This window comes from Salminus brasiliensis, chromosome 8 (assembly GCF_030463535.1).
Source record: "Salminus brasiliensis chromosome 8, fSalBra1.hap2, whole genome shotgun sequence".
In the NCBI taxonomy this organism is placed as follows: Eukaryota; Metazoa; Chordata; class Actinopteri; order Characiformes; family Bryconidae; genus Salminus; species Salminus brasiliensis.
Genome location: NC_132885.1, coordinates 16804100 through 16828850, shown reverse-complemented (window position 1 = coordinate 16828850; position 24751 = coordinate 16804100). Strand labels below are relative to the sequence as shown.

Sequence of the window (24751 nt, the reverse complement as noted above, 5' to 3'; positions counted from 1 at the left end):
AAATAGTAAATAAAGACTGTACATGAGATTGAGGTAGGTGTAGTGCAACTAATTTAAAAAAATAGACAGAAACTTGTCTAAAGCTTTATATTATCCAGCATTTACCTGCTGTCTAGTGATGCCCTCATAGCTTCTTTGTCATGTTTCTTCCCTTTTCCACCAGACTTCCTTAGGCCCCTGGAGAAGAACAGACTCTAGAGTTATGGGGAGCGTACTAGCTGGGGAGCACTTTAGACCATAAAAAGAAGCTTATAAAACTGATTCTATATAGCACCAAAATTATGAGATACCCTTATGAGAACCCTTTTCAGTCCTGTGTGGAACCCTTTTTGTTTCGAGGTTACCCATTACACAGGAGAGCATTACAAATTTAATCCACCCACCCAAAGTCTGGGAACCGTCTTTTGGATTTTCCTGCACCATCACCGGACTCATCTAAAATATGAAAATAAGCATGAAGACACTTTCTGTACCATGTTTAATATTTAATCTTTGCCACACAGTACCGTACAGTAACATTAGCACAAACCCCTTTGCATCACAGCAAGTATCTGATAAATACAGCACATTACCTTTAATGTCTTTGCTTTTTCCTTTGGACTCTCTCTTCTTGACGTTTCTGAGAAATCCAGAGGGGGAGGAGTCTTTGAGTGGGGAGATGGTGGGGCTTTCTGTGCTGTCTGCACTAGCTCTATGGGAAGAGGGTATGGTAGAAAGCTCCACTATGCTTTTGGAGCAGCCCACAGTCCGGGCAGTGCTAGGCTCCTCCTTTTGCCCATTAGCTGGATAAGATACGGACACCGGCAGAGACAGACACTCCTGGATAGATCTCCTACGACGTGGGGGAACCTCAGGACTCAGACACTCGCCATCTTCAACCTAGAAAGAGACAGTGTACACAAGAGAGAAAGGGACTTGGTCAGAACTTGCCAGGAAATGGCATCCTATATATTTCTTATGCGGATAATGTTCAATGCAGACCTGAGGTGCACATCCTGGGGAGCTGATGGCCTCTTTAAGTTTGCTACGTGATGGGGGCTGGCGTTTGGCCTTCTGAGCTAGCTGGCCTTTGGCACGATGGGCACTGGTGTCCAAAAGCTCAGTTTCAGGGACTACATCTCCCCAATCTGCATCTGAGAACACCACCAATATTTCGCATCATAATCCTTTTAGAATATTCTATGATTTGTTTGTAGAATAAATTAAAGTCAGTAGAATTGCAACAGGCCCGTTTACTACTGTGAGACAGCTGGTAGTCCTCATGGGCTCAGCTTAACTTTGTTTTAGTGCTACATCCACATTTTTAGGAGTAATTAAGAAGCTTGTGTTTAGTCAAATCTGGTTAATATAAAAATAACAGCACTAATGACATGACCATCAGAAGTGACAACTAGTGACAACTACACCAATATTAAAAGGAGGGGATCCATCTGATAGGATCAACGTATGGCTTTGGATTAGTTTGACTGCCGTCTCAGTGATCCTAGCTTAAGTATATTTGCAGACGGCAGCTGCAGGGTTCCAATAAGATTAACCAGAGAGACTCTGCAGATTACTCACAGATCCACACCATGCATTTATCAATAGGTTCATAGCAGCTCTGTATTAACCATAAGACTCTAAAGTCTTATGGTCTAACTCATAAGAATCTAAATAGGCAACATATGCAAAAAATGGGAAAGAAAATACCAGCATGTCTTTGTGACTTACACTGTACATCTAAAAATTTATATTATACTTGATTTTAGGAATCAAATTCAGCCAATGTCAATAAGAAAGGTTTTACACTGAAAGCAGGAATGGCTTTTTCTGTGGTAAACAGGCTAATTTACCTGGTAGAAGTGAGTCTGCAGTCTTATTCTCTGAACCTGTAGGTCCCTCATTGCTGTTCTCTGCTGTGGAGTCCAGTGGCTTGGTATGGGACTCCAAGGCTGCCACCTATGAACAAGAATCAGCATGATAAAATAAGCATGATAAAAAGTTTTATCTGTGCATTTTAACTTCCCTAACCTCACACTAAATGTTAAGTGAGGATTCATTTTACAAGGTCACTTAAACAATAAACCACTGACAGGTCAACCTATATTGTTATATCAGAAATGGTCAAGTGACTACTGTCACCCTAATAGTTTATGTGAAGTGATCATTTTCCCTTCATGAGGGGTGTTCATGTCAAACAAGGAATATTAAGCAAGCCACTATTTCAGTGCCTTATGTGAGGGAGTACAGATAAATAAAAGGAACTTGACAATATACAGAAAAAATGCAGAAGAAACAGAATAAGTGTCTTTACTCTCTGCTGCAGATCCTCTAGCTGAGTTTTGTACCAGCTCTCCTTCTCCTCCAGGGTTTTCTTCAGTTCTTCCTCCCTCTTCATGAAGTCTAATTCTCTGCAGCAATGAGGAAAATGTCAGATAAGCCATGTCATTGGATTTATCTACATTATAACAAAGCTTGTACTCACTTCTGCTGGTACTCTTTAAGCAATTTCTTGGCTTTGATGTATTTCTTATCCAAAGTCTCATACTGGTTCTGAGTGTCATTCAACTGCTCGTTGATGGCTTTGCAGAGTGCCTGAGCATCCAGCCAGTTCTTCTCCATGTACGCAATTCTTTCAGAGTTCTCCTCTAAACTGGTCTCTAGTTGTGCCTCCCGTGCCTCCCATGCTGTCTGCGCTTTGTCAGACTCCCTCAGCTAAAAAAAACAATTAATTTAATAATATTACATTTTACAATATATTGTATGTATTGTTACACTTTAGACCATATAAAGAAGCTTAGGTTGATGTAACAGACAGTACGGACATACAGTACCTTCTCTTTCATCTGGTCTAGTTCAGCCACAGCTATGCTGTGTTTGATCTGGAGCTGGGGGAAGAGAAAGTACAGTAAAACTTAATACTAATAACTCAAATGAGTCAAAACATCTAAACTTCAGATATCACTTCAATACATAAACAAGCCCAATATATATATATATATATATATATATATATATATATATATATATATATATATATATATATATATATATATATATATATATATATATATATATATAAAACATACTTTAGAGATATTCACTGTCATCAGAGTTTAAACAAAGCCATTATTATTAAATACATGAAGCAGATTGTGCTAATGCCTGTCTGGTCTCTCTAATACCTCTTTAAATTTGAAGCTGAGCTGAGTGCCATCCATATTTGATGGCAGGAACATTCCCTCGCTCTCCGGTAAATCAAACACCTCCTTCACCCTCCCTCCGAAACTTGAGCTCACGATTCCCTCTTCCTCCCCCTCCTCCTCCTCCTCGTAGTGCTCGTCCTGAAAAAACAGAGATGACTTCACTGAGTGAATCACTGTGAGTAGTCTTAGACAATGACAAAGGAAAGCACATGACAGGAAATGCATCATTCCCAATGGTAAACAAGGCCTACACACTGCATCAGCAACTTACTTATTCACTGTTATCCACTGAAAAACAATTAAAACTCTAGAATGTTTACAAATATATACTTTTTGCAATCAATCCTCAATGTCATTTCTTGGATTGGATGCCTGTAAGTTAATCAATCAGGCCTGACTGTGGGGGGTGAATGGAAACAGGGCCACAGTAGTTTATATCTGAGCACAGTGGGCTTTAGTGTAGTGTAACCACCAGTGCTCAAGGAAAAAGGACAGAATGCATTTCTGCCTTTGTGTTTTGCATAATGCAGATGACTACAGTGGGGACAGCAATGTCAGTCCAGCCATATTTACACAACAGAAGGCCTGTTCACCTAGTCCAGTCATTCCCCATTCAAATACATTGCAGTATGCAAAAAAAACAAACAAAAAAAACATCACGCACCCATATGAATCATATATAGTTCTACTTTCAAGTTCTCGAATACAGCACAGGAAATTAGTAAGTTAAACACACAGCCTAAGTGTGGCAGCAGGCAATAATGTCATGTCTATGAAGATACTTTGGCTCTTCAGCCCAAAGCCTCAACAAACTGGGCTTTCTGAACTCCAACCTAGTCTGTGCATTGGTACTGCTCTGAACTCTAGTCCAGACAGCTTTAAGGTTACTCAGAGGGTGTTTGCATGGAGCTAAAGTCTACTGACTCACCTCCTCTGTAGACTGTTCATACGGATCCTCCATTCTCTGCTGCTGCTGGTGCCTCTCCTGCTCCAAAGTCTCACTGATCAGCCGCGCCACCTCGCTCTGAGTCCCTGGCTTCTCCCGCCCAATCAGGAAGCTGCACAAGGCAAAATTCATAGGTTAGTAGAGAGGAAGTGGGTTTGGCTGACCTTCACTTATCAGCTTGAACCCCAGGGCTACTCACTCCTAAAAGGTGTCTCACTTTTACAGTAATGTCTGAGTAAGTTTAAGGAGTGTGTATGTGTATCAGTACAGGTCTATAATGCTACATCACAGTCTGTAGGAGAACTGTAAACTCAACATGACAATAGAGCAAGTAAGATTTTTTTTTAATAGTGATCCTGCACTGTGCAAGTTTGTCATTCATTAGCCTGTGGTCAACCATTAACAGACCCACCAAAGCTCTATGAATTACAGAGCCAGCATGAGACTGCATGAACAACCATTAAACTATATATCTATACTATTATCAAAAACTACAAACACATAAGGTAATCAGTATTAAAAGCATCTCTGCTAGACTCGTCCATTTTTCTCCCAGGCACTGCTGTTGCGCTACACATAATGATTGCCTGGGGTTAATGTATGGAGCTCATATGGAAGTCTATAGAAATGAGAACTTACTGGACAGTTCCTTTGGTGTTCTTGAGGACTGTAGCAGCAAACAGCTGTGTCACTCCCACCAGACTGATGCCATCTACTTCTACTATCTGGTCATTTACTTGTATCCTGGACAAAAGATAAACACCCCATCAGTAAACACTTCCATTCTAGTAATACATCACAGAAAATGGGCATGTCAATAAATATTTATGTACTGGATCACAGAGCTTCCCATTTACATATAATCTGTAACAAACATAACAAACACCCCTGTTTGAGATGTTTAATAACAGAGTAGAACCTGTACTTAATTCCCTGAAAAGCAGAAGAAAGCATTTATGTGGCTCTGGCAGTTATGAAAGGTGTAAGAGATGAGCCCATTAGATTAAATGGGTCTTAGGTCCTGTCCCCATAACTCTAAAGATCTTTGAAAGATGGGGGTCCCATTGCACACAAGAACGCAAAAATGGCCAAAAAACACTTGCATGAGTATGCCAGTCTAGCAGGGGCCACAAACATCTAACAAAAATTTATCTCAAGCAGCAGCATAATGCCCAATATAAAAAATGAATTAGCTTCACACTGTATTTAGGTCTTTAGAACAACACGATTCTCTGTGTTATTGAAAGAGCTACTGTTTGAGCAACAAACACACACACAGACTAAAAACCCAATTTGTACCAGGAAAAAAAACGCTTTATCAAAAAAAGAAATCTACCCGAGGGTTTTTATTTTCCATTGTCACACAAATTCCTGATTGAGCTTGAGGGCAGTACATTCGGTCACAGTGTAATGAACAAGTAAAAGCCATTAATTCCACTAAGCTGCTTTTTGCTTGTCCAAACAATGAGAAAAACGAGTGTAGATGGGGCTAGTGAGACCAACGTCTGGTCTGAGATCAGTTATGGGCCATTTATTTACCTGTATTGGTTTTATCAAATCATGAAAGTTAAAAAACTAACCTCCAGTTCACCATTTTGTGCCCAGGTCATCTTACCTGCCATCTCTCTCTGCAGCACCCCCCTCTGTGATGGTCTTCACAAAGATGCCAAGCTTCTCTAGGCCCTGGTCAGCCCCCACTCCCATCCCTATTATGCTGATGCCCAGTCCATGGTCACCTACAGCAGATGGGAAAGAGTACCTCAGTCCTGGCTTTTCTCCTGAAGTCCCAAAGTACTTGTAATATATGGCTTAATTAAGTTATGAGCATGACCTACCTTTCTCCATCTCCACTGGAAAGACATCCATCTTTTCCACACGCTTTTCCAGCTCATATTCGGCAGATGCTGCCACAGGGTCCACTTCGTCATTTCGCCGGTCATAGTCCTCATTTGAGTATGTGCTAAATACCTGGATAAGACAGACACTAATATGAGACCCACTGACTGGAGGAAACTCCTACCACAAATCCAATTATCTTAAAGACCTGTTTATCTATTGCTCAATTGTTAAGATCATGAGAAGTAGTTACTCATCGAAGTCCAGGTTTAATAATAAGTTTGTCTTTAATACTGGAGAATGATGATCACATAACTCAATTTATTACATGAACACAGGACACTTAATGAAATCTAAATTGACAAACCTATAATCACTCTATAATCTCATATATATAATCTCATTCATAAAGTAACCAAGGCTGGTTGTGTAAAGAGCCGTTTTAATGCACTCAAAAGAGCTACTGTTCACAACTGTCAGTGATGTTAATAGTAGACAGCATTCCTGAAAACAGAACTGCTGGAGAGGCAGTAATATTCTGACTTCACATGAGTGACAGAAAAATGTGACAAAAAATAAGTGTTGCAGGCTTAAAGTCCAAACAGATAAAGGTGCTAACTGGATCATAGCCAAGAAAAAAGGGTAAAAAAGGGAGGATAAATGGGTTTCCACTCAAATGTTTTATAAAAACGTTATACACAATTCTGAAATTTTGGCAGGAAAAAAAAACAAACAAAAAAACCAAAAAAAAAACAGGGAAAAAAGTTTTCATCAAAAAAAAAGAAAATGTTTTCATCCACTATAGTTATGCAAAGAAGCATTAATTTTACAGTGAGGCTAGCTATTTTGCTTATTTTTTGCACGTTATACACAATATGATTCCATTCATAAACCAATAAAAGAGGAAAACATCCAAGGGGTAAACACTTTTTATAGGCACTTTATGGCCATGTTTGCAGTTCAGAGACTGGGCAAGACAAGCAGTGGCCCACCTAATAAGGGCTAAAATCTCTATTGCACTGCAACAACGTCCAGCATACATCCGGGAGCGCAAACGCACCAGAAAATTCTGGAAAAGCAGTGCAGAGCCATTCTTCAAATGAGGTTTAAAACCGGCATTTCAAAATGTCGCAAGCCACCTTCGAAAACCTGTGTGCATTGCTCTGACCTTCCATAAGGCAAGTCATCAGCCTCCCGTGCCAACTGATCAGAAAAATCACCATTTTTACATATCCTTTTTTACAAGCTGGATACTTTTGTGGAGTATAGGGTAATAGGGGTGTTTGAGAAGGCATCGTTTATCCATAAAACCCTTTTCCATCACTCTTTCACAATTTGGCTTTAGAGCTACTCTAACGCCACCTTGTCCTAGTACTTTTTTTTTTTGGTGAATGGAAAACCCACTCGAGGCTCACACATGCAGCCTGTATACCTTGGACTGTGTGTATAAACAAGACCCTCTCAGTAAATTACAGGGGATGTTTTGGGGTGAAATGTGATCTGCAACTCCAAAATATGTTGTTGGATTGTGTCACATCATTACTCGTCATGCTCTCAAAACCCACAGTATTTGAAAGATGGTGGGAAACAAAAAACAAATATTTTGGACAAACTGATCCTGTCGGTTTTCAGCAATTAAAATCAAAGCGGCATCATGAGCCCGGATCTCCAACAACCCTGTGTCTGACTACAAGGCCAAGGCACACGTTTCTGCCAGGACTCCACTGCCTATTCTCTGGCTTATTCACACAGTCTCTCCGTCTCCTTTTCTAATAAGATCGGCTCTCCAAGCGATCTCCAGCTGTTGAGTAATATGCGCCACACTAGATTAAACCCATCCTAAGCATAAACTACAAAGAGCACAAGAGCAATAAAGAGTGAGTGAGTGTGTGTGTGTGTGTGTGTGTGTGTGTGTTTGTGTGTGTGTGGAAATTAGTGGAAAAGCAGAAAAAGAGAAAGAAACGGAGAAAGGAAGCAAGAATTGAGATTAGTAGACTCATTTGGAAGCTTTAAGAATGATGTAATGCAGTAAACATTTCCATTCAGTCAGAGGCTGTGTCCCAAACTGAAGATAGCTGCCTTAAAACTTTGCTTCCTTTGATGGCTCACTGCTAGCTGTTAGTGTTCAGCTGGGTTAGCATTAGCCATTGGCATCTTTTCACCCCATAAAATGTCATCCAAGAAGTCTAGAATACTGCACCTTGATTCAGACATGACTGGCTTCCTCCCTGCCTTACAACACTGAGTAGGCAGCGTTTGTTAGTTTGAGACACAGCCAGAGGGAGAGCTCCTCAAGCATGTCAAGGCTAGAGCATGCACACACACACCTTTTAGTGTTGCTTAACATCTGACCTGAAACCTGTTCAATGCCTGGGTGCTAACAATGCTCATAATTACTATAGCGGTCAAAGAATCTGGTTCTAGATCAGCGTGCAGTGCCACCCTTTACCTACTATCTAATCCCTACTGCTGCGGAGAACCAAAGCCACCCCCACACAAAGACAATCTTGCAGAAGAAAGCTCACACACAGAGCTTTGTGTGTCTACATACTAAACTCGCTTGGCTGCTGATCCGAGGCCAGTTTATTGTCCAGCAATCAGGCCATGCTGAGTGATTTCCTTGCTAATGATAAGGCTTAATCTGCATCCACAATACTGAAGGCTATGATTTTAGCAGTGGAACTGGTCCTAGATCAGCACCTATTAACAAGCCTAAACTCCCAACAACAGTAATTCTCATGAAGAGCATAACTAATCCACTGGCTGACAGAGACACTTGGTAGGCCTGAGCATTTCTGTGGTACAGGGAGGAAGGCAGTCATATAGGCCCTTTTAGTGCAGTTTCAGACAGTCCATCTCCTCCCTCAGACTGGAAAAGCAGTTCAGTTTACTGACCTTGGACAAAATATATCCTGTTGTTACTGTATACACGCACATGCACGCACTTTATTATTATGCATCATACACCATCTTCTGTACAGGATATTTAACCATGAGGTATTTCACTTAACATCAGAGGTAAACACCCAATAAGCCTGGTAACTTAAGTAATAAAGCATACTGAAAAATAGGGCTGCTCCCTGAAAGTCCACGACTCATCAGTCAGAGACCAGTCAGTTGGCCGAGATTCTTCAAGCTTTCGAGAATTTAAAGTAAAAAAAACAAACTAAAGCTTACAAAAATGCACAAGAATTACATTTTATTTCCTCGCTTGCTTAAAGAAAATCTGTGTAATAGCATGCACTGGTGGGTTACTGCTGAAGCTAAAGAAAATATGCAAGAATTCTCTCATCAATCAACAACATCAAACACGGCAAACCAATTTCCAATTATCTGGGCAGAATTTAATGCAGGCAGTAAGTCTATTGACAGGCTAATTCTAAATGTGTTATTTATCTAATAAATATAAGACTTACTAAAGATTAAAAGGGGGGGGTATATATTAAAAAAATCATGATGAATACATGCGTGCTGCCTGTCTCAATATCTCCATATGGCAGCCTAACATCATATGTCAGTAATTAATTCAGTCTGCTATCTTTTATTATACACAATTTCTCTTGTACAGATTTTTAAATGCTCAAAAATATGCTGTTTTGACCTTCAAATTCTGTCAGTTTTGACTGACAAAATTCTCCGTCAGGTCCTACTAGAAAGAGAGTCAGAGAAGTGAGGGAGAGAGGGGTGAAGACTCAAGATCATGGGAATCTTGTTAATTAACTGTAGAAAATATAACAGCAGAGCATATGAGCATTTGATGATTCCCAGGCCTTGGCTGAACTCTCAGTACCACAGTGGTTATGCTTGGCCTGTCTCCTCTCCTCTCCACTCCCCCTTTTCTTTCTTCCCTTTCTTTTTTTGTAGCCGACTTTCCTGTTGCCATTGACTACTTCAGTAAATTGGAACAATGTTCTTTTTCTTTTCTGTAACCTAATCGTTGAGACTCAGACTTCACAGAAAAAAATGTGTCCCTTTGTACGAAAAAAAGAGCGTGAGGGAGAGCAACCGAGAGAGAGAGAGAGAGAGAGAGAGAGAGAGAGAGAGAGAGAGAGAGAGAGAGAGAGAGAGAGAGAGAGAGAGAGAGAGAGAGAGAGAGAGAGAGAATTATCTCCAGCTCTAGTTACCTTCAAGCGGAACTCTCCTCACACACGAACACACACACCTTTCTTCAGCTCCTGCAGGCCCTGGCTCTCTCTGTGTTTTGACTTCTCTATACGTGCAGGTGAATTACCTCACTCACTGAATATGCAAACAGCCTTGCTTCACATTCCTCTCAGACTGACCATGGAGAGACTTTGCTAATATTAATCAAAGACTCCATCGCTAATTAACACAAGGCAGCATCATGGCTGAAGCAGTCCACAACAGGCAGAATTCATAGGGAAAAGTTTCACAATTCTTTATAATTAATTAATTAACATTTAGTCTTCGGGTTTCCAAATCAGTGGGGATAGAATCCACCAGAAAAACAGCACTGCTATATTGAACATTTTATTTACAGGATGGCAAACACAGGAAGATGAACAAATGTAATAAAACTTATAGAAGGGGCCAATTTGGCAATGCAGTACATTATGTAACACACTAAAAGGCCTGGATAACAGAATGTACCCCATTGTTGATTTAGTCACTCCAAGCATGAGTGAATTCTTTCCTTGGTGACGAAAAAAAACTAGAACATCTAATCAAGTGAAGAACACTCTCAGAGAGGTAGGCGTATCGTTGTCGAAGTCTACCATCAAGAGACGCCTTCATGAACGTAAATACAGAGGATTTACCTCAAGATGCAAACAACTGGTAACACTCGAACATCTAAAAAGCCCATCTAAAAAGCCTGTCTAGCTGTAGAACAAGATACAAGGATGGAAGAAACAAAGACTGACTGGAGTATGAATGAAAAGAATGAAAAGATGGGTTCATGGTACAAAGCATAACCAATCACCTGTCAAACACGATGGAGACACTGTTAGCATATAGGCATGAATGGCTCACAACTGAAACTGAAACACAGCAAAGTGGCTGACAAAATTAGTAGTATGAATTCTGAAATGTATAGAGCTCTACTTTATTCTCAGGCAAATGCTCCAAAGCTGACTCTGAAGGGCCAAAAGCTTCTTTAGGCAAAGAAATGGAATATTCTTAAATGTCAGAGTTAGTCACTGGACCGCACGATTTTCACTAACTGAAGCAGAAACTGAGGCAGAAAAACCCACAATTAAGCAGTAACTGAAGGTGGCTGCAGTAAAGGGCTGGCAGGGAGGAAACTCAGAACTTGGTCAGGCTCATGGGTCCCAGAATCAGGCGGTCATTCACTGCAAAGGTTTTGCAAGAAAGTAATAAAAATAATCCATAGATTTATAATTGTTAGTTTGTTTAATTCACTTTAAGACAGTGAAAGGCTTGAGGTACTATGTAAAATGGCTTCAGTTCTAAACAGCTAATGCAAGATTTAGGTCTAACTGACTTCAAACAGGCTTGTGAATTAAAGCTGAAGATCTACACTTCAATACACATCTTGACTGCTTCATTTCAATTCCATCAAGGTGGCGTACAGAGACAAAATGACAAATACTTACAGACAGGACTGTATTTAGTGAAGCCATAAATCTACCAATCATGCAAAAAAAGGGAACACATCCACAAAGCTACGCTGTGGTGACCGTAGTGGACTAACTGCTGAGCTCCTCCACCTGATGTCATAGCTGCTGTTGGCTGAAGTCACCCACATGATTTGAACTACTTTGGTTATTCAAATGTCTCAGACGAAATGGACAAAAAAACATTTTTTTAATCTTTACTAAGCAAGAGGCTTTTGCACTTCAGGGTGCTGCTAAAGTTGGCTTAGTTAGAAGGCTTCGGAGCAAACATACCTCTACGGAGTAACCACGGACATGCCATAGTAATGGCAGAAAGGAAGCAGTTTGGACGGGAGGGGCATTTGGAAGGAGCATTGCTCAGAAAGCAGCAGTCAACTAGGTATTAAAATAAGGTGCTGAGTAAGCTGAAGTTACAGCAAGGGGCTATAAATGCAGTAGCTGAACAGTACGTAATGACATTGCCTAGATCAGATGACATCTGGGTGGACCAGCTCAGCAGCAATTGAAAATAATCGAGTTTAACTACTTAATGTATTCAATGGCTGCATACCATATAGATGAATTCAATCGTTTGTTGGGCTGCCACTAACAGCTATTTTTTAAATTGATTAATTTATTGATTATTTTGTTGATAACCTAAAAAAAAAAAAAAAAAACCTGTAAACATAGGTTTACACATTAAATGGTTAATATCCAGTCAAGCCCAAAGCCCACAAACACACCCTGGCTGATTTACGAAGCTTTACCACTGGGTAATAAGAGCTGGTTCATACCTACTGCAGACACAAGACGAAAGTGACGTAACTGCAGATGAAACTGCCATGCGCGAGAGCACATTCTCCACTCGAAAACTGAAACAATGTGTTTAGTCTGCATGGTGACGTCAGCACACGTGATGCTCTGGTGTGCCTTCTAAACTTTGCCCAGTGTACAAACACCTTTCCATTAGTGCTAAATTTCAGGTTCCCTCATACTTTCGATGCCTTGGGTCTTTAAAAACTTTTAAGAACCTACTTTGCAACAGAGTCTGAATCTGCTGCAGCCTCAATTGTTATTAAACTAGCTTTGAATAGAGCAGACTGGACTGGAGACAGAAACAGAAAGAAGGGCCGGTTTGTGTGGTTAGAGGTGTTTGTTCTGATACTCACTGTATTGGCTGGGTGGACTCTTGAGAGGAGTATCCGGTTACTTGTTGTTAAAGGTTTTTACACATTCTAGTTTAACACATTCTGCATATACTTGCATTTGAGACAAAGATGGTTTAAAAAAAAAAAAAGACCAGACTTGCGAATACAGCACACAGAACACTGGATCTAATTGGCTTCGGCAGTCGTACGCAACCTCCATAGTCCTATCTAGCGGTTCAATAAGGAACTGCAGCATGCTCAAGAATATGATCTGATCCTTACCTCACAAATATTACATGATCAGCTATCAGTATTGTTTAAAACCTGCTGATCAATTGTTTAGGCCTGCCTAATTCTGGAACAAGAGACAGATGGACAGATGTCAAACATGGCGACAGCACTGTTATGGCAAGGGTACCAACGACTGGAACTAGGACAATTATTCAGTTTAAGAGTTTCCTTGTCCTACAAATTATGTTCAATCAATGAACAAATGTACAACTGTACAAATATCTGATTTCATCTAGTCGTTCTAAACCTTTTAAAGGCAGATAACCTGCAGTTTTCACACTGTACAATGTGGTTCCTAAGCTAAGGCTTTTGAAAGAGAGACCGAAACAGCACGGTGGAACTGGGCAGAGAGGGAGCACATGTTTAACTTGCACAACCAAATCAGACTCAAAATGCAGTTCCACAGTTAAATTATATACAGTAACCCTGCCAAGACTAAGAAGCAGAATCTCTCATTGCTTTAACTACTGTATGGTGACTTATCTGTAACACAGACAGCTCTATAAACCTGTAGTTGAATAAAAATAAGTTCTTTATAGAGGAGAATAAGCTGTAGCACGGCCTAAGGTTTGACATTAGGCTTCAATTGGTCGCCTAGTTGTTCCGAATGCTGACTGTCGCACATAGAGATGTGTGATGCGGTTAAAAGTCCATAGTTCCATCTGGTTCTGATCTAGAGCCACTGTACTGCACCACAACACCACCCCTCTACACACATCTATACCCCTCCCTGTGAGTCAACATTACCGTGCATCCTCTACAAAAGGTCTGTTCCTCCCACACACACACATCCAACTAAAACAAATCTCACACAGAGAGACAGACAGAGACAGACAGACAGCTGTAGCTCTGCAGCAAGGGAGTAAAACTAAGCAGTGAATGTGGCTCCAAAACACAGAGCCAGATCCAGGGAGCTGGCAGCATGCTCTCTGCCACAAAAACAACAAACCATTACACCAGCATAGTGCACCAGAGAGTGAGAGCGATTGTGAGGGAGTGAGAGAGAGAGAGTGTGAGAGAGTGAGAACGAGAACACTGGACCATACAGCATCACCCAGTCTCCCTCCATTATGGTGTAGATAAGAGTCATGTTATTAAATTAATTAATTAATTAATTAATTAATTAATTAATTAAAAAATCAGAACATCCCATGAAAGCCTTTTACTTTTTTAACATATAGATACTTAATGTTAACAGTATTTGAATAATAACAATATTTGAAAGTTAACATTCCTAATTGATCTCAAATTATTTTTAGGAAATATTTGTGAAACAACTGCCAACATGGGCAGGTCAGGTGGTCCTAGCAGCCCGAAGGCAAAATTTAAGATAAGTGAAGTGTCCAACAATCCTGGGGACATAAAGGCAGCTCTCATCACATTTACCAATAAATAAACAGGAACTGGCATCTTCATGGTCATGTTTTTACAGTATATTAAGTGTAAAGTGCATCTCCCTCCATGCACACCTCCCATAAAAACCAAACCTGTCCAGTCTCTTTCTGATGGTATGCATTTTGACATAGACTGTGGCAAGATTTTCACTGGTTGTCCTCTTTTACATGACTGCGTGTGTACACACACACACACGTGCACACAGAGTTCAGAGTGAGTCATACTGTACTTTTCCTAAATATTCCCAAGGAAAAGTGAGCTCTTCTTCACAACCATTACTTCATATTTCTTATAATTCTAGTTTTAACAGTGAGATTTACAGTGTGTTCCACGATCAACAACACAACCAGAGACTGTAGCTGATCTCCTGTTAAATAGATAGCCAGAGCTTCACAGGTTTTCAGGTCTGGTTGGTTTGCTGTGTCCTCCACCCTCATCCTGCAGAGATCATTGCTGGGTTTGACACACATTTCCTTCTCACATTACACAGGCTTCACAGTACACAGCAGGTCTTTCCCTAGCATACATTTCTCTACCTCCCAGTTTTAATGCATTTAGAATAACCACACTAAATAATCCCTCTTTGCATTTCCATTAAAGCAACATTATGTAGTATTTTTACCTTTAAATATCAGCTTCAAAGTCACTGAGACGCTCAACTGACCTGGAGAGTAGCGTCTCGATCATTCCCCACTCCGGTCTCGGCCCGCTGCTGTATTACGTAACTTTGGTGAAGTGTGTCGGACACTTTATTGTTCAATAACTCTGATAAAATTACTTTACTGCATCAGTACACAAGCTTCTTACATTTTGTGTGTAGTTCTCAGCTTGTCCAGAAATGCATGTGTATGTGTCCTTAGCAGATTACACTTCCTGACTGTGGGAAGATTTTTTTCAAACTGTTTATGCTGCACAAATTAAAGCAATATCTAACACCTTACACTTTCTGCAAACTACTGCTGTGGACCAAAAACCATACAGCAGTGGAGATAATATTAAGAAATGATAAAGTGAAAACACAAAGATGAGAATTAGTATTCATGCTGCCACCTCCCGCACTAGGTCCAGGTGTTTGGCTCTGACCCAGAGTCTGGGCAGAGAGCAGACAGCAGAGGGACTGAGCGGGCGAGAGCGAGCGAAAGAGAGGGTGGAGGGTTTGAACACATTCCACAGGACAGGCAGAGATAGGGAAATGGAAAAGACAACATCAGAGACAAACTGGAACAGTCAGGGCTGGTGCCCAATTTCTGTTTCTCACTTTTACTGGAAAGATGTGGGGGAGGGAGGGGAAGAGAGAAAGTGTGAGGGGTGGAAAAGGGAAATAAATAAAATAAAATAATAAAATCACAAAATCAAAATAAAAAACAAAAAACACCACAACATAGCCAACACTGTGTGTAATCACCAGCTACACATTCCAATGATGTTGCTTAAGGTGTTAATTGGTTATTCACATTAGTGCATCCATAACAAGAAGAACCAAACGCTCCGGTTTCTACTGAGTGCAGTACAGTGGGGACAAGGGAGGGTATTCACTGCACAGGAAGAGTGTATCCTCGCAGTAACCGAGCAGAATTAATCTGCAAGGGGTCCACAGGGACACAGACACACGGAGTGCCTTCCAGTTCCTGCAGACTACTGCAGTCTGCAGTTCTCCAACCTCAACAGTGGTATCTCAGAGTTACCTTCCTGAATCAGTGTTTCCCGGAGTTCCCCCGCACTCCCAATTTTCCTGTTTCCTCTGCTTCAACACACTAATCTTCAACTCCTAAAAGGACTTGGCAGTTAGCTAATGAGATGAGTCAGGTGTGTTAAGAGCAAGAGCAAGAATAGGGAAACCCTGACCTGGATCACTTTCAGCAGAAGCATAAACTAGTTATTAAGATCAGCAGTGCTGATCACACTGAGCTCAGAGGCCACCAACACAACTGCCTATTTAGCCATCAGTAGATCTAAGCTACTGCTGGCCTGCCTCCAGCCTGAGCAAACATAGTGACATATTCCTTAAACTCTGCATGAGAGTGTCCACTGTGTCAACGCCTATGTTTTGTGCGAGTGTATGTGTGTGAGCGAGGCAAGGCTTTTATGTGGCTTCAGGGAGAGGCTAGCAAACTTCCTGGAGTTGATTAAGTGGGTGGAGTTAGGAATAGCAGCAGGTGCAGTTCTGCCATTTTGAGTTCCACTATAATGAAGTAGTCTGGCATGCAGCGCGCGCACACACACACACACACACACACACACACACACACACACACACACACACACACACACACACACACACACACAAAACAATAGCCTGGCCCACAGGTTAGCCAAATAAAGATCATGCAGGGTTTCTCTAAACAGGAAGAACACACCTTACGCAGCCTGCTACTTTCCTAAATATACATTTTAAAAAGGTCCACATCTGAAAGTGGATGAGAATTGTCATGTGTATGTACATACACAGACTCTTTACAGTGGCTATACACACTCTTTACAGTGGCATGCAAAGGATTGACCACCCTGCTCAACATATCCGTTACTCACTGCAGCCAAAGTGTTCTATTTTAGGTACGGTTCATTTGTATGCGCTTTCAGCGGTGGACAGGTGGTAGTATGGGCACTCTGGGGTCGCAAACACTGCTTCATTCACAGCAGGGTGTGATGCGGTGTATGAATCCTTTAAACATTTTTGTTGCTTGTGCTGTGAACAGACTGTTAATACGCCAAGATTATAATAGAAAGTGTACAGAACCCACAAAATGACAGCAGGAAAGAAGAGCAGAGTAGGACAAAAGTGTAAAAGGACCGAGACCTGTTTATCACGACTTTAAAAATACAGTAGTGTGTAGTCAACACATGTTCAAATCATCATGTAAGGAACACTCACAGCTATTTGTGGAGTCTATATTTAAGACGCTGCACACTCACACAGTAATATTAACACAGGACATTTTTCCCTCCCGGCGTGTCTCACAGAAAAAGAGCATGAGAGGGGCTGTGTTCCAATTCTTCCCCAAAGCTAAGGTCTTCCTAGAACTGCACACTTTTGTGACATCGCCAAAGGGTGAACAAGTGTTACACGTGCTATTACTGGGCAAGACCCCTCAACTGTACTTCACTAGTGATTGAACGCGAGTAATCACAGTTTGCCACCATGCTGAGCTTAACAGTTGCTGGTGAATTCTCGGACCTTTGTTTAATCCTTACATACATACATAACCAAAGCTGGGAACATACTTGACTGGATTCAACTTATATCCTTCTCCCTTTTCAGGTATGTTACACGTCTGCTCATAAAATCTAAATGGGTAAAAAGACGAATGATGCTATACACACTTGGCCTTTTGAGAGACATCTTGGGTTTGAGCTATGCGACAATCACAGTGGAACATATGTAACCGCCTTTATGAAAGTATGGTCTGATCCACACTTGCGAAAGAGGAGCATCATGTGATCACAGGGGGCACTGGTGAGCACCTTGGTTGGTACATTCTACAGGCCTGGACATCTTCAAATCATTATTTGATTCAATTATGAGTATTTGAACTGACTACTAGAGAATTATTCTAAGCCAAACTCTACAGTGCTTCACAATAGAGCTTTTCTTCTCCTATGAGGATCTTACAGTAGCCATTCCCCCAACCCTCTAATGTTGCTCTGAGAGCCAGTAACAAAAGCATCGCCATCTAAACCCCACAGTAAACTATTTCCTCTCCCACAGCCAGTGTTGAACGCTTAACTACTTAACCTTGAGCACTGAAAGAGTGAGTGTAACATTTACTGAAGGAGCCAATCAGAGCAGAGCACATCAAATTATTAATAAAAGTATAATTAAAGGAGAAATCAGTGTGTTTCAACATACAGTTTTAAATGGGTGTCTCACATGCTTAATACTTATACATCAAACATACAGCTTAAAATGCTGAAGAAATGTATTCTATAGCAGCCTTAAGCTTATTATAACGACTAGGGCTGCACAATACTGGAAAGAACTGACATTGCAGTATTTTGATGTTCTGCTGGATTTGCCTTACAGGACAATGAAGGTCACACGATGCGACTATTATGCGCACACACACACATTGAGATGACTATGCTAAAATGATATATTTTGCAGCTCTAATAACAGCCCTCTCACCCCGACAGTTAGGATAGGTAAGAGGAAGATCGGTTCTTCCCAGCGATGGAGGAAAAACATCACAACTACACTTTTTCCATATTTCCTCATCTGAGCTGAAAGGGGAGGAGAACAAGCCTTATAACGGCCACCTGCTCTAACGGTAATGGCTAAAACAGTTGGATTGTAAAGATTATTTTACATTTTATTTGGGCCTTTGGGCTTATGGCATCAGTACTAGCGCAGACAACATTTATAATCTCATTCTGCACTAAATATGTATTTCATCACCGCCACACAAAAAAAAAAAAAAAACTTCTCCAAAATGTAAAAAATAAAAAAATTAAATATCCCAAGAATGTTTTTTTTATTGGTCCATTTACAATGGAATTTGACAATGCACAGAACAACTGCCAGATTTGTATGTCAAAAAGTGGAAAAGGGCAGACAATACTTGTTTATGAGACAGCCTAAAAACACACAATGCATTAAGGATGTACTCGTTAGATTACCACTAAAGCTGGTCTGTGCAAACACCCAACTATGAAACACAGCTTTAGCAATCTAAGACTCTAAGGCACAAGAATCTAAGGTGCAATCCGGCTGTCTGACACAAAAACTCTGTCATGCTGGGACAAGATCTTATGTTTACAATGAGTCTGCCCACACTCCCAGTTTCACAATGAGGGAGAGAGGGAATGCAACAGATGTATTTCATCACCGTGAGTAAGATATTCATTATGGGGAGTCAGGCAGAGCCCACTTTAAACCTCGCCCTGTTAGCACACACTGCGATTTCTCAAAGATTCACAGCAGAATGTCAGAAGCCCTTGTAGAAAGGAAGAACTGCGGTCGGTCTGAGCTGACCTCAGATCAGCCTCCGACCCCTCTCAGACTCCCTGTGGGGATGAGACTGGGGCACCAACCAAGCTCAGACACTCCATAAACACATAGAAACAATAACCAAATCGCAGAGTAGTTTTCTGCTGTCACACCCTGACAGACTGTGTTAACAGTGCACATAACATGAGATTATGCTATGTTAAATGGATGTAAGGAACTGGACATGACTGAATTTAGGGATATATTTTGACAGACAAGGTTGAACTTGTTTGAACGTCTTTCTGTCTGAACAAACATTCACTACAAACCTGCAGCCTGCCTAATAACAACACAGCACACAAAGAGAGGTGTTTTTCATATTTCTGTTCCAGTGAAGATAAGAAGGAGAGATAGTGAGTGAGACACCCTCTTAACTCCCTGCATGCACAGAGACACACACTTTTACCACACCTGTTTGTACTGTGGAATGCCATCCACAGGTACAGGTACCTGCTTGCAGTTTGGCACCACATGCCTGCTGCTGCTCTTGCCTCCACTAATTCCTCAAACAGTTGAGAACAAACAGAAATGTGAGTTGATCATTAACTGCCAAAGTGTGAAAGAAATGCAATAGCAAAGGCATCTGAGTGAGCAGGCAGGTATTCACTCAGAGGACAAACAGACAGGAAATATTCAGCAGTATTAAGGAGAATTAAACAGCCAGGCTATGTATGAATAAGCAGTGCAGTGAACTGAACCAGGACCATATGCTTCACTCTGATTATTTTGGCACATGCTGTTTACTCTGTGTCCAAACATCACGTTCATGATGAACGTGGGTAACGTAAAGACAGGAGAGTTTATAAATGGACTGAGAGACTGATGTTATGTTCAAGCCTTACTAAATGTTTCCTTGTTGAACTCCATCCTAATCAGAGCCGTACAAAATGTGTTTTTGTGCTGTCTCCAGCTTTTAAAATGGGGCTAGCAGAGCTTCCACTAGTGGGTAAATGGGGGGGTAATTTTGGGGGGGGTATAAAAGTTTAGAATTTTGGAATTAACCCATTTTACAGCTCTGTTTTGGTTAAAAAAAAGGCATGTGTGAAAAATATTTTACAGGCTTAAAGAAATAAACAAATATATATATATGTGCACACAGATTCTTAACTGATTGCACAATCACATGTCTTGTACAAAAATTATGGCTGCATGATATTGGAACAAAAACAAAAACTAAAGAAAGAAAGAAACAAAGAAAGACAAAGACATTTTTGCCAGAGGTCAATGATTAGAAACTGTCACAGCAAACAAGCACTCTGTGTATCCAAAAAGTGGAGTAAATTTTATTGGGCGATCTAATCTGCCTGTGGTATAGGTAATGAAAACGATGCAAATTTTCCTTTTGCAAAAACTTGTAACAGTTAGTAAAATTGGCACATGGCTATATTGCAACGACAATCCTAAAACGACATTGTGTAGCTCTTCTTTAAGAAACCTGAAATCGTTCTTCTATGGCATTGCTCAAAGAACCCACTTTAGCCCCTTCACGTTTAAGAGTGTGTTGCTTCCATGTACTAAATTCTCATTATTCACTATTATTAAACTTATTTTAACTTAAAATGAACATTTTCCTCTCTGCAATCCAAAATATACATGGAGCCATTTTTCCCAGACCCAAACAATTTTCAAGAGAAATTCACCAATGGCACTGCAATTTAGTCCAAGACTAGGCTTAATCAATGTCCAGGAATCAGCCCGGTTGATCAGATAAAGATTGATGTTTTGCCACAATATTGTTCGCTTCCCAGAATTGAGACTCTACACTTGGTATCAGTATGAAAATTAAGCGTCCAGTACCATAACAACCCTAATCCTACTACACCAACCACAAAGCATCCTCTATTCAACAGGCTCAATGGTCAACGCCACAGTGATGTGACTGACACTACCAGACAGAGACAGGTCTCCATGACGGATAGAAAGAGGGAGAGAATTTCAGAAACGATCCCAAAGCTTATCTCCAAATCCAGACAGCAATGTTCCTGACTGCTGCAACACCATAACACCAGCATTTTCAACAAACACCTCTAAAAGAAAGCACATGCTATTGTCTAATCAAAGCAGTCTGCCACGTCCTGGCAACAGATGAACAACATGCTATGCTAATTTAACCATGTGTCTGTAAGCTCTCCATCATGCTTACCCGAATTGGTGCAGTAGAGAAGCGGATCTTCCTCCTGGATGTACGTTCTTCATCCTCTGACAGACCAGCAACTTCATCATACTCCTCACAGGACTGATCCTCTTCCTCATCCTCATAATCATCTACCTCCTTCTGCTCTTCCTCCTCGTTCTCAACAGCTTCTGTCTCCTTATCATCCACAAAAGCTGCATTCTCAAAACTATAAAACACTGGAGATGATTTCCCAGACTCATCCTGATCTTGTTCACTCTCGTCTTCCTCCTCATCTTCATCACAATGTTTGATATTCTCCTTTTCTGCTGGCTCCTCTTCTTGTTCCTCTGCATGTTGTTCTGGTGCCTGCCACACGTTGGCCTCCTGCTGCTTGACCTCTGTGACCTTCTGTAGGTCTTCTTGAGGTGACTGAATTGAAGGCGCTCCAGTCAGGCCACCTTTGGTTGATTCAACACTTAGGTCTCGTTTCAGCTTCACCTCTTCAAATACATTGTTATCTGCATTCTCGTCGTCATTCTCACTTTCTGACGACTCATTCTGGACCACCACCAGCTCTGCTCGGACCACCCCTACCCCAGCAGGATCCAAGGACGGTGAAGCTTGGGGAGGTAGCTGGTCCTTGGATGGAGTACGCACCAGGTCAGAGTCTGTTTTTGCCATCTCTGGGCTCCTGACCTTGTTATAAAAACTGCTGACGAATGGAGAAGGCTTTTGCTCTCTAGGAGAAGGACTGGCAGGTTTGGATTCCTCACTACCAGTGCAAGACACAGTAATACCATCACTTGAAGAAGATGAGCGTTTGAATGGGCTTGAAGGAGTGGGCGAAAGGGGCTCGTCATTGCCTTTGGCCGTAGGTGAGGTGGGTTTGTAGGGTGACTGGGAGACAGGTGAGCTGGATTTGAATGTGAAGTCAGCAGCTGGTGAGGGTGATTTAGGAGAGTTGAGTGGTTTGGAGTCGTTATTAGGTGAGGTCGGTTTTTGTAAGTGGTCACTAAAATTTGAAGCTTGTTTGACAGCATCGTCACACACTGGAGATGTGGGCATTGCTTGTTCTGCAGGGCTACATGCCTTCTCTGGACTTTTAGCCGATGCTCTAACCACCTCTTCGTGATCGCTATCTGCCATGAAGTTCTCCAGTCGTCTGGAAATGGGACCTGCGTTTAATAATCTATTGACCGTCTTTGAGTCCTCACCATCCTTCCTCTCCTCTGACACCCTCCTATCCGGTGAGGTAGGGCTCCGCTCTGTTTTGATAATGTTGTTGCTATTTTCGGAAGTCCCAGCGGGTCTCCTGCCTGCTCTCCTCTCTTCACACACGTTCCCTTGGGACACCCGGCCGGAGGCCCTGCCCGGGGCTGGCCTCTCTACAGCAGGCTGTTCCTTTATCCCTCGCTCAAAGAGTTTTCTAGTCACTGAGAACTTCTCTGCCAAAGCTGCTTTGTCTATTTCGCCATCCTCCCCTTTCGGGGTCCTGTCTGCACTTGGTGGCTCCAGGCCAGTGGGGCTGAGGGGGCTACTTAGGCTACTTTTTTGGGAGCCCACAGGGAATTTTGGCTGTGATGAGACTGGAGACGTTTCCGTTTTTAGAGCCGGCTTTACCTCCAGAATCTCCTGCTGTTGCTGCTGCTGCTGCTGCTGGCTGTCCATCTGCAAGAAAATGTTCTTTATCTTGTTCACCCGGTTGCCAAACGGTCTCCCCCTCGTGTCCTCCCGGGGGTCGCTGGAGCCATTAGCATATGACTTGGAGGAGCTGTCGGACTTCGGCCCATCAAAGGAGCACTTAATGGTGTGGAAGTCGGACTTGTAGGCATTTCTATGCGGAGAGGCACTCCTCAAAGTCCTCTCGCCTTTGCTCTCAGCCTTGATCATTTTCACTCACGCTCTCAGTCAGTGGAGGGTTTAAAAACGGGGCTAGTTCCAAATCCGGATCTCCGGATCTGCAGTCAATGAGTAGCCGAGGTCCTTTATCTACTCGCACGAAGCCATAAGCACTGCAGGGTTGCTCCGACTCATTCCTTCAAGCCAAGCAGACGGCAGACATCTGCAAAAGAAAGAAAAACTGGATCTAGATGGGGGAACAGGCTCGTATGACGCGCATATATGTGTGTGTGTGTGTGTGTGTGTGTGTGTGTGTTCTCCACACTGTGAGCCCGGACCACTTCAGTTAGGCTAAACTCTGGCTATGCTAGCTAAGTTCGTTACCTACAGCCTTACAGCAAGCAGGACCTCTCTAGGTGAGGCGTTAAAACACCCCATACACTCATATTTAGACCAAACTCGACTAGTTGTACCTCAGGTAGTGAACGTAGGTTATTCTTTAACGACAAAGTGTGTTTAGAGAAGATTAGGCAGATCGCTCGAGATCAAAAACGGCCGAAATCAGCGCGAGCCCTCACCGAGAGGCAGCCTCGTCAACTTCTGACAAGTCAAACATCCAACAAAGAGCTTTTCCCCGCCTTAAACGGCTCCTCCGCGGTCTCTGTTCGCGGGTTAGCCGGTACGAAGAGTCGAAGGAAGTTTCTCTGAACGCGAGTATGGAAGTATAGCTAAAGACGGGACCCTCCAGCCGCCACACGGGCCTGAGCTCCTACCTTCACCCGAGTGCCATGGTTACCGAGCCGGTCCGCTTCGTCAGTCATAGCAGAGCAAACTTGTCATTTCTCCTCCGCCATCGTGCTTCCCCCTCTGCCGCGCTTCCCTCGCTCTCCTTGATGAAAACTCACACAGACCTGTCGCGCCACCGCTCGTTCCCGTGTGGGGAGCGCGCGCGCGCGCACGAGCGCATTCCTCGGCTGCTAAATCCCAACCCCCTTCCTGAGGGCGCGCGCGAGCGAGCGCGGGAGCGCGCAGGCCAGCAGACAGAGGGGAGGCCCAGGAATGGCGTGGGAAAAAAAAAAACCCTCTCATTCCGACAGACCTCCTCAGCAACGCCATCTCTGGAAAAGGAAAAGAGACGAATGCTTTTGGGGTTTCACAGCAGCGGTTAGAGACTCATACCTTCCCTTTCTCTCATCTCCAGAGGCTCTGGCTTACAGTCTTTCTTTACAAAGTAAAAAAGAAGTAAAGGAAGGGCTACCTGACCCTCAAACAGCAGTTTGAGCTTTTTTCAGTTAGACTTACTTTTTCTGGTCGGCCCTCCAAAAGTTCTGAAACACGAGCTTGAGTAGGTTGATAGTAGTACATATATGTATGGCTGGACGAAAAGAATAAAAATACTATGTCACGATATTTAAAGACATTTTCATGATACACA

At 42.1% G+C, this 24751-nt stretch overlaps 1 protein-coding gene across 3 annotated transcripts in view; it reads right to left on the bottom strand.

Moving 5' to 3' along the window:
• Nucleotides 1-24291, bottom strand: part of ppp1r9ala (protein phosphatase 1 regulatory subunit 9A-like A) — a 30875-nt gene extending 6584 nt beyond the window's left edge. For all 3 annotated transcript variants that reach the window (XM_072685842.1, XM_072685843.1, XM_072685844.1), the window contains exons 1-15: nucleotides 24090-24291; nucleotides 21505-23539; nucleotides 5967-6099; nucleotides 5747-5867; nucleotides 4771-4875; nucleotides 4114-4243; nucleotides 3165-3323; nucleotides 2814-2867; nucleotides 2465-2694; nucleotides 2294-2390; nucleotides 1833-1938; nucleotides 982-1133; nucleotides 573-879; nucleotides 384-435; nucleotides 106-177 (exon numbers count right to left, since the gene is read on the bottom strand). In XM_072685842.1, coding sequence (XP_072541943.1) covers nucleotides 106-177; nucleotides 384-435; nucleotides 573-879; nucleotides 982-1133; nucleotides 1833-1938; nucleotides 2294-2390; nucleotides 2465-2694; nucleotides 2814-2867; nucleotides 3165-3323; nucleotides 4114-4243; nucleotides 4771-4875; nucleotides 5747-5867; nucleotides 5967-6099; nucleotides 21505-23367 — 3581 coding nt within the window. In that variant the 5' untranslated portion in view covers nucleotides 23368-23539; nucleotides 24090-24291. The remainder of the gene's footprint in view (nucleotides 1-105; nucleotides 178-383; nucleotides 436-572; nucleotides 880-981; nucleotides 1134-1832; nucleotides 1939-2293; nucleotides 2391-2464; nucleotides 2695-2813; nucleotides 2868-3164; nucleotides 3324-4113; nucleotides 4244-4770; nucleotides 4876-5746; nucleotides 5868-5966; nucleotides 6100-21504; nucleotides 23540-24089) is intronic.
• Nucleotides 24292-24751: the final 460 nt, after the last annotated feature.